We start from the raw sequence: 13790 nt of genomic DNA on the forward strand, positions 1-13790 counted from the left end.
GGTCTGACCACGCTCATGCACTCTACAAGAAGGGACAGAGCAGACTCTTTCTGCTGAGGAGACTGAGGTCCTTTGGGGTGCAGGGAGCACTCCTGAAGACCTTCTTCGACTCGGTGGTGGCATCAGCCATCTTTTATGGAGTGGTCTTCTGGTGCAGCGGCATCACAGCAGCTGACAGGAGGAGACTGGACAAACTGGTGGGGAAGGCCAGCAGCGTGCTGGGGTGTCCTCTGGATACTGTGGAGGTGGTGGGGGACAGGAGGATGATGGCCAAGCTATCGTCCCTGATGGACCACCCCTCCCACCCCATGCAGGGTACTCTGGCAGCGCTGCACAGCTCCTTCAGCCACCGGCTGATTCATCCCCGGTGTCTGGGGGAGAGGTACCGCAGGTCCTTTCTCCCCGCTGCTGTCAGGCTACACAACAAGCTGAGCTCCCAGTAGGCCACAAACACAATCACTTCGAACACTTTGGACTTCGCACTGAACAGCACTTTAGCCCAATTGTGCAATACTAATATGTTTAAGTACTTTTTAATTTTTTTAATTGATTTTATACACTTTATTCTATTTCTACTCCGTCTGTATATATAATATTCTTCTTGTTTTTTACTTTTATCTTATTTCTGTTATTATACTACTTGTTTTACTTATTACTGTGAGCAATGCTGTTGTAATCCTGTAATTTCCCCACTGAGGGACTAATAAAGGATTATCTTATCTTAACTTTATCTGTGTACTGTACGTGGGGATTCAGAGGCATGAATGTACATATCTATACAATATATTTATTCTGCTTTCCCTCTGATAACTTGTGTAATATACAAAAATTATACGCAAAGAACAGTGAGCATTTTCAATTTAGTTTTTTTTTATTGATCAATGAGGAGCTTGGTTTAACTGACACACACAAATCATCTCTGATCACACAACACACAACCATGTTCCCGGTTTGTCGCACACATACACACAGACACGCATATAAAAAAAAAAGGATGTTCATTTTTTACTGCCATTGTACACCTGAGAATATATATGTTGATTCAGGCCACTTAAGAACTGGGTCTTTTGACACCGGGTGCAGGCAGGACGAGTGTCACAAGATCTTAGAAAAGAGCGCAGAGGACATCGTTGCAGAAAAGCAATCTGAGATATTAAGGAATGTCAGACGTACACATTGTTCCATTATGTGTTGTGGCAGGGATTTCATTGGTATTTAGACAGTTCCAAATTTTAATTGGCATTGATTGCAGAGGCTTCGTTTTTTTTAATATACGGGGGTATCCGTTTAGAGACTATCGGACAGGATGTAGTTGGTTGCCATGGCGAGGATGGGGGCTCCTGTTGGGACACCAGGGAAAGGCCCACTGGACCCAGCGATGTCAATGTGGGAGTACGGCAGAGGTGCGTTAGAATCCACACCATGCTGCGTCGGAAATTCAGAAAGAGAAGTAATACAAGTTAGTCACTGCAGTCTACATTGTATTTTTCACACTTACAGATAAATAACAGATTAGTCTGACAATATGCAAGCACCTTGTCGAGCCCCGCGGCCATAATGAGGAAAGCTGCAGGGGCCTGATGTCCTCGAGGTGTCGCGGAGGACGGCAGGTTGTTGCTCTGCAGAATGTCCTCGTACTCAGACTGTCCTTTGTGGAAGTCGTAGTCCTCTCGTCTGATACTGGACACCTCGAACACGTCACCCAACTTCTCTCCAGCTGCATGAGGGTGGACGAACACCGCGTGTTAGTTAGTGGTGAGGAAAAAAGCCCCAAATCACTATGAAGCAGTTGTGCTGGAACTTATTTACTGTTTTACAAGTCAGAATGGCGACATCTAGTGGGCGGCTTAAGGTATTGCAATTATACAAAGACTCCCAAGATATGTTTAGACATGGGCACCAGTAAATTATTCCCTAAAAAAGGCAAGTTATGACAAGATAGCACATTTGTTTGAACATTTTTTGACCCAAATCATGATATTAAATGGAGAAAAAAAAAGCATGCAATTCTTTGCACCGGGGAAGAAGTGACAAATGAGAGTTTAACAAAATGATCTTTACGAGCTTTTAACTGCACCCCACGGTCTTCAACAGCAGTTTGCTCAGTTACGGGGGAAGATGTGAGGTCACATGTCCTGAAAAGTGATCCAATGCTGAAGTGTCTTGAACTTACATTCTTTCTAAGTTACGTTGTGGTTGCAAAAAGAAAATCTGATTGTATAGAAGTCTATGAGAAAAGGACTTCTCACTTAATTTATCCATTAAATCTATGATCATCCTTGAGTCCAGGGTGGCATTTGTGCTAAATTTGAGGACCCCCCCAACCCCCCCGACCCCGACCCAGACGTTCCAGAGATATTGTGTTCACGAGAATGGACCGTACGCCTCCGGCCATGGCTGTCGTGGAGGCATAAGAATGTAAAACCGTTAAATTGATCTCTACAGTTTTCTCACCTTTCTGCCACTGAGCAGCGTTCCCGTTGCGATGGGCCGGTCCGTTGTCCATGATGATCTACACAGAAAATGTACAAGGGAACTCGGTACAAACAAGGATTTCTACAGCCGTTTTGACGTTTTAAATATCACCATCTACCAGTAAGTCGCAGTCGTTGAGCGGTACTTACAGAGTAGTTGGGTCCCATGGCTCTGATGGCGTGACCGGTCAGAGTAGCAATAGTAAACAGCTCAGGAGACGTCTCGCGTACCGCCTGCAGATACAGATGATCAGAGTGAGAAGGATAGAGCTGCAGGAAATGAGTTAAGATTTAGAAAAATGATTGCAGTAGTATTAATAAACGAGATGTTCTGACCTTCTCCTTCATCTCGCAAAGCAGGTCGACCATCACCATGCGTCCCTCGGCATCGGTGTTTCCCACTCTCACTCTACGGCCCGCACGGGAAACCACCAGTTCATCGGCCACGTAGCAGTCTGAGAAAACATACGCAGGGTGGCTCTAACACAGACCTCAGACAGAAATCCAAACAGGGACATGCATGATGGGGGTGGGGTTACACCGACCTGCACCAACGCTGTTCCTCACCATGGCCATGGAGCCGACAACCTTCAGATGTTTTGGCTTCAGTTTGGCTAAAATCTAAAGAGCAGGAGGGGTTTGGGAAGAAAGCAGTGCTTCAAACTTAAAACGACTGCATAAAAGTTAAAGTTACAGGGTCCATGTTGGGGGGGGGCACTGACCTGGAAGAAGCCGGCCACAGCAGCAGCTCCACACTTGTCCCTGTGCATCCCAGCCATGAAACCTCCAGCCTTGATGTCGGCTCCGCCAGTGTCGTAGGTGATTCCCTAGAAAACAGCAAACATTGAGACCACACGGACACCAAACGTGCTCATTGTGGCCAATTGTCCTTCATTACATTTATCTATTATATTATTTATTTTCTGCCCACGGAGACTCCTTCAAAATGTATTATATTAAATTTATTACCATGTAAAAGAAAAAGCAGAAATTAAGCTGGAACCAGTAAATGTTTGGCATTTCTTTTGCTCAATAAATGAAAATAGTTGCAGTTCAATTCTTTCTAAACAACCAATCATTCCAGGTTTAGTTATTATTATTATTTTTTTTTTTTAATCGTGTGCATCAATTTCCCTGTAATTCAGACTGACATTTCAGGCATCTTTCATTAAACTATATGATAAAGTTATCATTTGTAGCTCCAAAAAAACATTTCAAATGTATAACTATGTCTACATATTCTGTAGCTTGTGCAACATAATTAAAAAGGTCTAAAACGTCCATGTTTAACTGTTGTACGATGTTCATTTCTCCCCTGGCGAGTTTATGACCCATAAACACTTTGGCAGTCGGAGAGTCTCCTCTCACCTTTCCCACCAACATGAGCGTCTTTTGGACCGGTCCCTCTCCACAGTACTGCAGCTTGATAACTCGGGCCTGGTGACGGGGAACGCCTGTGTGAGGCAGAAACTACAACTAAGTATGCAAACAAATATAATATGTGTTATTAAGTGAGAAAAAACTAAATATATGTTCCCCTACAGTCGGCACAGCGGTTGACGGCAGCCAGACAGGGATACGCCTTCTCCAGAACCTTCACGTCGCTCACCACTTCCACCTGGAGGTTGATAAACAGATGTTTTGGGGGTCAGGAACAAAACACCCACAAACTCTTCCTGGATTGGGACTGACAGTTTCTCTACATTTTCCAGATTCTAAAAAAGGAGGAGCACCGGAGGACTTTCTCTTAACAACAACAACAACAACAAAACAGAGGCTCATGATATAAAAAGGTCCTCGCTACCTTCACGGGGCTGTTCTTGAAGAGCTCCTGGACGTAGTCGGCCACACGAGGAGCAGCCATGCGTTCGGGGTCAGAGCCGCCGATGTCTCTGCATGCCAGTCTGAGGAGGGAAACATAAATAAAGAGGGCAGCAGGTGGTGAATTTCAATTCAGTTTATTTTTTAATGCGTGAACGCCACCACACGAGAAATCTCAGCAGTGGGTGAGGTGAAGTGTTTCCAACCCACCTCCCACTCTCCAGGGCCTCGGCGAGCTCCACCAGCCTCCGTCCCTGAGCCTCCTGCGCCGCCCACAGACCCAGAACGCACACCTTGTAGTGGGTGAGTTTCACGTTCCCCTCCCTCACTTCCAGGGGCTTTTTGGGGGGGGGGAAGGGAACGATTTTAATTTTTTTTTTTTAAAGTTAGCATGTTCACAGCTGACATCTTATATCTAGGTACACGCAGATACAACCACAGAACACATTGATATCACCTTTTAAAAGTGTATCAGCTAAGTCGTACGTCACATGACGACTTCTTTAAAACCGTCCACTAGCGGGCGGATCAGTGTGAGATGTTATCTCACCATGTAGAGAGCATGGAGGGCCCCGAGTGCAGCCACCACGGTGCTGTTCTTGTAGTCCTTGTGTGGAGGGCAGACCAGCAGGGGGCGCTGCATTCCTGCCTTCAAGGCCCTGAAGACAACGAGCAGGTGAGCGGGACAGAAAGAAACCAGCAATATGAGACATTCAAGGCTGAAGGAAAATTAAAGAACAAATAAATTCCGCTCCTATCAACCGACCGTTTGATACCGTTGACCGCCGCATCGTTGAAGCGCCTGACGTCGTCGTAGTCGCGGTTCAGCGGGCCGGTGGAGGCAAACACCAGGCGGTTACCAGGGAGACCGGGGACCTTCAGGACCACCACCTCCTCCCCGAGGCCGCTGTCCACCTGGAGGGAGACCGGAGAAGGAAATGAGACCACACACACAGCAACACTAGAATAACACGTTACACCGGTCAACACATGAAACACCACGATGGGGGCTGAGTCTGAGACTCGGAAGTAAAACTATGCGAAAGAGAGATACAACTTCAGTCTCAGCCTCACAATCCTATCTTTGTTTACAGGAGTAGTCGAAGATCACCCTTTGAATTGCTGCAGTGTCTACTTGCGACCGACAGTCATTGGTTGTACACAAGAAACACATTTAAATGTCTCAAAAATGTATCTAATTGTGTGCAGCATTGATGTTTTGGGCTCACCTATCCTGTCCAACGCTGCAGTGGAGAGGTGGGGAATCAGAATCTAACCCGAGTTCACGTTGGGCTGAATATTGGTAGGCCTACTAAACTCCAAGTTGGATTCAGAAAGTCCTGATACAAGTCTTGAATATCCAGAATATATGTTGAAAAGAAAAAAATGTATACAAGCTAACTGCCTTTTTTTCCCCAGTCATGTCAATTTAGTCTGTGTGTGATTTGAGACAAAAGAAATGCATGTTTCTGTAGACAGTGATTGGCTGCTGGTGGAAGAACCGCGGCTTACAGAGCTGTAGTCCTGCAGCGGTGCCTTCAGACACGCCAGCTCGGAGGACAGCGTGTCATGGCTCCTGGTCACCAACACGATGCCATCAAAGCTAAGAAGAAGAAGAAGAAGAAGAAGAAGAAGAAGAAGAAGAAGAAGACGCCATCATCCAACACATCGGTCTGGTTCAAGATGCACAAAATAACTCCACAAGCAGCTAAAGAGGAAGTCCGGCGTTCCTGCCGATACTCACTTCTGGTTCTTGAGGTCGGCGGTCCATTCAACAGGCTGGACGCTGCACAGAGGGACACAGACACAAGTCATTTCCTCACATGAGAGCATTGTCTGCAGTAGACAAGACTGATGAAGCAGTTAGACTCTGCGTTTACAATGCCGGCCGATGATAACAGAGAGGGTCAAAGTGTGGAGACCTTTGAGACCTGCAGCGGTTTCACCAGTTTGTGCATGATAACGTCATAAAAATCTATTAACCAGTCTGGTTTGAATATCCAGAATAGATTTTGAAAAGAAAAGCCACAGGTGCAAAGGTCAATCTAAGGACTTTGAGTATTTATACTAGTTAACTGAATTTTAAGTCACAATGAATCCTAAAATCTCCGCCTCAACCAGTCCTACCAGACTACGGATTGTCACGTCAACTGTTCCACACTCGCCAGACATTTCTGGCATCACATGCCCCACAGGGGAAGCATCGAAAGTGAAATGTCAGCAACAAATAAAAGAAAAAGAGAAGCCTGTGTGGGCCCTTTGAGTGGAAGCTGAATCCAGAAAGGAGCAGACCTCCTTCGCAACATGAGAGGCTCAGATGTCCTGAATAATCACACACATGAAGCATCACGTTTAATATAAATGACTCAACCTAAATTATTGTCTTGTCTCAACCAGTTGACGAAAGAACAGTATAGGACAGCTGTTTGTTTGTGTGTCTGTGTGTGTGGGGTTGGGGATATCCTGTTAAACAAAAACCCTTCTGGGTCTCCGCGTGCGCTTTGCTAAATCCTTTTAGAAAACCGTTGCACCCAAAACAAAACAATCAGGCGCGTGACGTTATAATAAACGCAATAAGTAATCTTACCTGGTGCACATTTGTCCTGCTTCTCCGGGATCGTCAGGGCAAGAGAGACAGCTGATAACCGGTAACAACGGCTCCTTCCCTTCAGTCCCCTCCGGTTGATCACGTGATCCTTTAAGACGCGCTCGTGCTGCCTCCGCGAGCGTCTGGTACCCTCGTAATTACGAATGTCCAAGTCGTACAATGCAACTTTTAATCCACCGATATTGAATAGTCACTTTTTTGGTTCCCGTTGGAATACCTTCAGTGTGTACTCTGACTCTGGTCAACAACATAAGTTAAATAGTTAATCATGCTGACGGTTGTTGTGTCAGGTTTGGGAAAGTTCCCACTGTACGTGAAGGCGCATTTAGGGATACAGTTGGGAGGTGTAGTTCCAAGAAGTGTTTTAAGCAAACGTGAAAACCGGCATTTAGATGACTATAGTGATCTAAATAATTTAGATGAAATAGGCATTATTTATTGACATAATATAATATAAATATCACCTACACCCTGTCGTTAACTTCCGTTGAGAAATACATATCTCCTCTGACAGGACGGACCTCGTGAACTACAAACACTAACCGGAAGTAGTCAAAAAGCAGTGTTTCGTGCGCACAGCGGGAGAGGTGAGTATTCACGAGACGGTACAAAGGGCAGGTAAGAAGTCCGCCCCGGTCCTCGAGGAGCAGGTTACAGTGTCGCGCTCCTCTTTATATGAAGTTTTATCTCAGCTAGTGATGGCGAGATGAAGCTTCCTGAAGCATTGAAGCTTTCCATCCAATTGGTTCACTTATGGACGGAAGCTTCACGATGCTTTATTTGCTCTACTGCGCCATCAAGTGGACAATAAATGTAAAAACGGGCAGAGTGATTATAACACTATGACTTTGGTGTGTGTGAAGCTTTGAATTGAATAAATGAACGAATGATGTTTGTGATGCCAATACATGAATTATGAACTTATTAATATGGAGTCTGTCTTTATAATACAATGGCGGGGTCAAAAGGGAAAGTGGAAATACATTGGGGAGACTGCTTATGTTACTATGGACAACATTTAATTCATTTTTATTTAAAAATAGCAACGTGTCCACAGTGCTGTGCTTATGAAAATACCCTTTCACAGGGCACAGATGAAGCTGGGGTAGAGAGAATATTTTACGATGGTTATTATTACTATGTGCATCCCTTATTAAGAGCGATCAGCTCAAAATGTTCCCAGACAGGAGAACATCTCCTCTTTCTTGCTGGTTCCATCGCAAAAAAAGAAGCTTGAATACTTTGCAAACAAATGCGCGATAAAGTCCCAAGTCCACACGATGTGATCGGGGAATCAGTCACGTGGTACGGTCGGCTCGCGAGGCTTCAAACGTTATCACATACGTCCTCGACACGAGCCTCGATACGCGCTTCACAAAAATCTTCCTGGATTACTCGACACACGCTTCGAAGCCTCGACACGAAACGACACACCACTAATCTCAGCTAAAAGTCCGACTGCACCGCTCGAGCTGCGGGTAGGCAGGCCGGAGCAGCTCCGACTGCTGGGGCAGATATGCTGACATGATTCGTACTTTCTGCGACCTCCTCTCCACAAACTATTAGCTAGCTCTGGTGTTACGGGTGTCGAGAGTTTAACAGTTTCCCTTCAGACAGTTTATAAACAGTCAGAAGAGTTTATGAACATCATAGGGAAATGTCAGCAATTTGAACATACTTTTATAGGAACATAGCAGAATATTAGTTGTTGCATTATATTCAAGTGTTCAGCTGCACTGCTGCAATCACTTTAATCGACTGGACTTAATCGTTTTTTAACAAAGAAAAATGCCAAACTTTCTCTGGTTCCAGCCCCTTGAATGTGGGGATTGTGTGCTCGCTTTCTTACAATTAAAAACAAAATGCAGTATCTTGATTTGGAGTTTGGGGCACACAGGAGGTTTTGATGTGTGTGTGCAAGTGCTGCAATCTCTTCAGATTGTGTGTTAATGACATTGGGAATTATATTTCCTCTCTGCTCGCCTGTCTGCTTATGTCACTTTTCCACTTCCTCAACAGATGAGACTTCCTCTTCGCCCCTTTTGCATCTTCAGGAGTTTGTTCCCTCACAGGCAACAAGCAGCAAACCCACAGAAACGAGGCCTGAGCGGCGCAGCGATGCGTCTGGTGCAGTTCAGACGGCGTGGTGATGGAGGCGGCGTCCGGCTGGGAGTGGAGCAAGGCGGCGAGGGGCTCGGCGTGGTGGATCTGAAGGCCTTTGACCCCTCCATGCCCTCGACAATGAGAGAGCTGCTGGAGCTGGGAGACGAGGGTCTGGAGCGGGCGCAGAGGTACCGAACGCATCCAGACTTATCGCTAAATATCTTTGTGTACTCCGACTCTTAAATCACGGTCTTATTCTTCCTAATTGATCCTCATAATCTTCCCTAATTGCTTTACGTCATTACAAAATCAGTCTCCCTCCTACTTCATCGTCACGGTTACAGTAATCTCATTAAATACTCCAGTTTTTCCTAAATAAATGTATTCCCTCACACAACCTTTCTGTTTAATCATTCTATTTATTTGTCTCTTAAATCATGGCCTCGTTTCCGAATCAGAAACCTATTCTTGTTCATTCATCTTTATAAATCACGCTCATTGTAAAAACGCAGATGGTAAACCAGCATCTTCCTCAATCAACACCCTTTCCTATAATATAATAACTCCCTCTTCTTGATAAATCATCTTCCCTCTACATCATCAAAAGCATTGCATCTCTGGTGAGACATCATCTTCCCTAAATGGACTTGTTCAATGAGCATCTTCTTTGTTCCAAACAACTTCATCTGCCTCTTCCATCCCCCAGAGCCTTGTCGTCCGGTCGGTGCGTGGTGGAGCGCTCGGACATCCAGCTGCTGTCCCCCGTGTCGGCCCCGGAGAAGGTGGTGTGCGTGGGGATGAACTACAGGGACCACTGCCTGGAGCAGAACGCCCCGATCCCCAAAGAGCCGATCATCTTCAGCAAATTCCCCAGCGCCATCACGGGGCCGTACGACGACATCGTTCTGCCCTCAGAGAGCCAGGTGACACACTTTGTTCAGATGTCACTTTTTCAAAGAGGTGACAAAGTGTTTTTACAATAATAAAACAAATTAAAAGGGGGAACAGGGAGATAAAAGAAATGGAGGAGACTCCTCTCAGTGGTTAGAACCCACAATGACTATTTAAAGTCGAATGTTGTGCCTCCTACATCAAGAGAAACATTTCCTAGCCAGGTCTCAGGGAGCCAATGAGAGAAGCACAAACTGCTGTTCAGTGTGACTCATCTTAAACTGTAAAGTTGCGGTCTAAGATTAGTTGAGGCGGTTGAACGGATCCTTTTTCCCTCAAAGTTGTAGGTAGGCGTCTCAATCTTGCAATGTTGGGGGAATTTAAAATAAGAGCAGGACTGAACCAGCGATTTTACGGTGCGGAACATTTCAGTTGGGATCAAAAAGTAATCCCAAGATTATTTTATACATCGGATTTAACATTTTGACAAGCAGGTGAATTATATTTGAGTAACTGAGTGTCTGGGCAAATTAATATATTAATATTAATAAACATAAAATACTTTTCGCCTCGCTCTTAATATAATATGATAATGACTGTATTCAAGAACAATTCCTGACGCTTTTTGATTTGCATCATAAGAAAACCAGAAAACTCCGTCCCAGCTGAAGACTTTAATTAGTTTCAGATCCTGCACCTTCTGAAAAGTCAATACTAAATACTATTATACACCGTATGTACAAGCTGTTTTTTTAATATAGTGCAGTGTTTGTGATAACAGACAAATAGGCCTTATGTGTGGTGCTGGATGGCCTTACACTTTGTTTTCCAAGAGCTCTTTGGAGTCAACATTCGGTTAATATATAAAAGGCTGTGCAAGTGTAAGCATCAACTTTATTGCACTGCATTGGACCGTAAATCAACTTTGAAGAACTTAGACTAAAAACCTGTATGAACTAGTTCAAGCATGCTTAAACTAAAGTTTGCTTCCCCTCTTGCCTGACTGGAGGAGGTGGACTGGGAGGTGGAGCTGGCTTTTGTGATCGGACGAGGGGGAAAACACATCAAGGTGAGCAATGCACCATCTTTAACCTCCGGCAGCCACGCTGGGGAAGGAGCGCCTCTGACTCCGCCCCCTCCCTCTTATCCAGGTGGAGGACGCTCTCGCCCACGTGGCCGGCTTTACCGTGGCCAATGACGTCAGCGCGCGCGACTGGCAGATGAAGCGCAACGGGAAGCAGTGGCTGCTGGGTAAAACGTTCGACAGCTTCTGTCCCCTCGGCCCCGCCTTGGTGACCACGGACTCTGTGAAAGGTGAGAGGGAACTGGAAGCCCCGGGCCGAGAGGGACGGCGTGGTGGATCACATGATGATGATGATGATGATGATGAATAGATTTCCTGTTGTTGATTCCTGATGCATGCGTTTTCATAGTCAAGGATTAACTTCAGGTTGGCATCAGGTGTACTAACCCCCCGTTTAATAAACATAATACCAGCTACTTTTATGTTCCCATTGAACATTTACAGGACTGTGATAACCATATTCGATTGAAGACAATTTACCACATTTTATACGGCCATGTTGATCAAAGATCACAGAAAACCTGCCGCGGAACATAAGTATAAGGCACAATTTATTAATCCCAACAATATATTGGCATTTCTGTCACATATCTATAGATACTCCCCAGTGTTACATTATGTTTAATAATTAATCAAATAATGTAACCTGATAAGCAGCAGAAAGTTGATGGATTAACCAATAAAAAACCAAACTTTCCCATCATGAGATGAGTCTTACAAAAATCCAGCCTTGCATTGGTCACAAATACATTTCATGCTGCTGCCTTTGGCGGGCAGGAACACACATTCAGCAGCAGCCGTTCAGATTCAATGAAAGTCTTCTTAACCCCCCCAGATCCTCACAGCCTGGGCGTCCGCTGCCTGGTCAATGGAGACACAGTCCAGAGCAGCAACACCGATCAGATGATCTTCCAGACGGAGGCGCTGGTTGCCTGGGTCTCAAAGTTAGTCCACTCATGCATGTCGCAGATTTACATAAAAAAAAAAAAATACATATATATATTATACACACACAACTTTGACATTTCTTCTGCTTCAGTAACTCGAGCTTAGAGTTTCCCTAAAAATAATTATGCAAATGTATCAAATTAATCCAAACTTGGAGCGCCGTGCGTGCCAATTGCCTCCGTTCTCGAAGGATGAAATGACATGCTTCAACTAAGACCTTCGCACCACGACTGCCACCCGTTTGCCCTGAAGGCACCCTGACCAATGGAGCGATCCGAGAGGCCTTCCGACTCACTGGTGACGATGCCTGGCCCCCCCACATCTTTCTGTAACAATAGGCAGCCCCCAGAACCCTTTCCCTGGATTTCTGTTGACCCAGGCATACTTTGGGGAAGTTTCCAGTCGAGAGCAATCAATTCATTGTGTGTGTGTGTGTTCGTTCTCTTTCTTCTCCTCCTGTCAGGTTCGTGACTTTGACTCCAGGAGATGTTTTCCTGACAGGCACTCCTCCAGGCGTGGGTGTGTTCAGAATGCCGCCCATATTTCTCAAGGTGATTAAATGTGGCAAACTGGCATAATGCAGTCGGTAACACAGTGATGTAATGGACAGAGAGGGAATGGTTGAGTTTAAGAGTAAAAGCTGTTTCTCCTTCCAGAAAGGAGACGTGGTGGAGTGCCAGATCGACCAGTTAGGCTCCATCATCAACAAAGTGGTGTAAACGAGGAGGAAGGAATGTCGGCCGTTCAACAAACTAAACTGCTTTTTTTTAAAAAATGTATCCGGTCGCTCCACACAATGAATTACTAAATCCACAAAGATTCACTGGTTTTATCATTGGGAATGTGTGTCCATATCACACTCACTGCGAGGGAGGAACACTACGGTATTTCTACTTCAGGAAACCGGGTAATTACGTGACTCATTGTGCCGCTTGACCTCCGCTATGGAGTCAAAATACCCCTCTATACATCAGCAGCCGCCCACTCGCGCTAGAGACTCAGGACTCTTATATGTAAAAAAGGTATTTTAATTATGTTTAGTACTCATGATCAATGAAACTGTACAACTAACTTCAGCGGATTCAAGCATAACAAGTGAGCAGATTTTCAGTTAAAGGGAGGAATTTAAGCTAATTAAAAAGAAAAAACATGCTTTCTTCAAAGTGTGTCCCTTTTATATTGCCTGGGAGAAAATTCTTCATAATGACTTTGATCTATGCTTTGATTCATGTACCTGCTCTATTCATTTTATTTTGGCTTAAATCACTGTAGTAGATTGATTTTTTTTTTCACTGATAAACAGCTTTAGCGAAATCCCTGCAATGAATGGACTCATTTTTTATTTTGTAGTTCAGTGGGTTGACTTTCTACCCAACACTATTTTGTTTATAATAAATAGATAAGACATTCAGCATTACACATAGCAGATTTGGTCCAGAGTAGCTTACATTTCTCCACTACACACACTGTATGAGGGGGACGGATTTGGGGTTGTTGACACAAACCAGAGGACCAACCCTACTCGGCTCAACACCGGGTGGCAGTAGAGTTTCACAGTCGACTGCAGCTTTGTTTCGAGTTAAAGAAAAAGGACAAAAACACTGGACTGAGCAAACGGACGGCCCTGAGCCATCGATTCGTCTCTGCTCCTCTGTGTCAAAAGGCCGACGTCGAAACCGACACTCTCCTTCCTACAACGTTGAGCTGTTTGGAGGAAATCATATTCAGGACAAGCAGCAGGATACATGACTGTAAACCATTTAGTAACCAGCCGGGGTCAATGGCTTGAGTAGGCACTTTATTGTCAGCCTGAACATTGCTGAAGTGACCAACTTGGGAATAAACTCAATGTTCACATCAC

At 44.9% G+C, this 13790-nt stretch overlaps 2 protein-coding genes across 4 annotated transcripts; one reads left to right on the forward strand and one right to left on the reverse strand.

Annotated features, from left to right (window-relative positions):
- Positions 1-1079: 1079 nt before the first annotated feature.
- On the reverse strand, positions 1080-7016 carry zgc:152830 (uncharacterized protein LOC767682 homolog). Its single transcript, XM_034541241.1, has 16 exons — positions 6883-7016; positions 6040-6081; positions 5808-5898; positions 5062-5210; positions 4846-4954; positions 4506-4633; positions 4279-4378; positions 4017-4092; positions 3843-3928; positions 3197-3301; positions 3020-3095; positions 2811-2929; positions 2625-2708; positions 2455-2512; positions 1536-1717; positions 1080-1425 (listed from the first exon to the last, which is right to left on the reverse strand). The coding sequence occupies exons 1-16, from the start codon at positions 6891-6893 to the stop codon at positions 1288-1290; spliced, it is 1554 nt and encodes a 517-aa protein (XP_034397132.1). The 5' UTR covers positions 6894-7016; the 3' UTR covers positions 1080-1287.
- Positions 7017-7212: 196 nt separating this feature from the next.
- Positions 7213-13243, forward strand: fahd2a (fumarylacetoacetate hydrolase domain containing 2A). Of its 3 annotated transcripts, none has more exons than XM_034541245.1 (8): positions 7213-7490; positions 8923-9194; positions 9713-9929; positions 10907-10966; positions 11049-11211; positions 11817-11925; positions 12393-12480; positions 12586-13243. In XM_034541245.1, the coding sequence occupies exons 2-8, from the start codon at positions 8923-8925 to the stop codon at positions 12646-12648; spliced, it is 972 nt and encodes a 323-aa protein (XP_034397136.1). In that variant the 5' UTR covers positions 7213-7490; the 3' UTR covers positions 12649-13243. The 3 variants fall into 3 exon arrangements, with proteins under 3 accessions (XP_034397136.1, XP_034397134.1, XP_034397133.1); XM_034541243.1 differs by having other exon boundaries at positions 7445-7521; XM_034541242.1 differs by lacking the exon at positions 7213-7490 and adding an exon at positions 7528-8381.
- Positions 13244-13790: the final 547 nt, after the last annotated feature.

This window comes from Cyclopterus lumpus, chromosome 9 (assembly GCF_009769545.1).
Source record: "Cyclopterus lumpus isolate fCycLum1 chromosome 9, fCycLum1.pri, whole genome shotgun sequence".
NCBI classification, from domain to species: domain Eukaryota; kingdom Metazoa; phylum Chordata; class Actinopteri; order Perciformes; family Cyclopteridae; genus Cyclopterus; species Cyclopterus lumpus.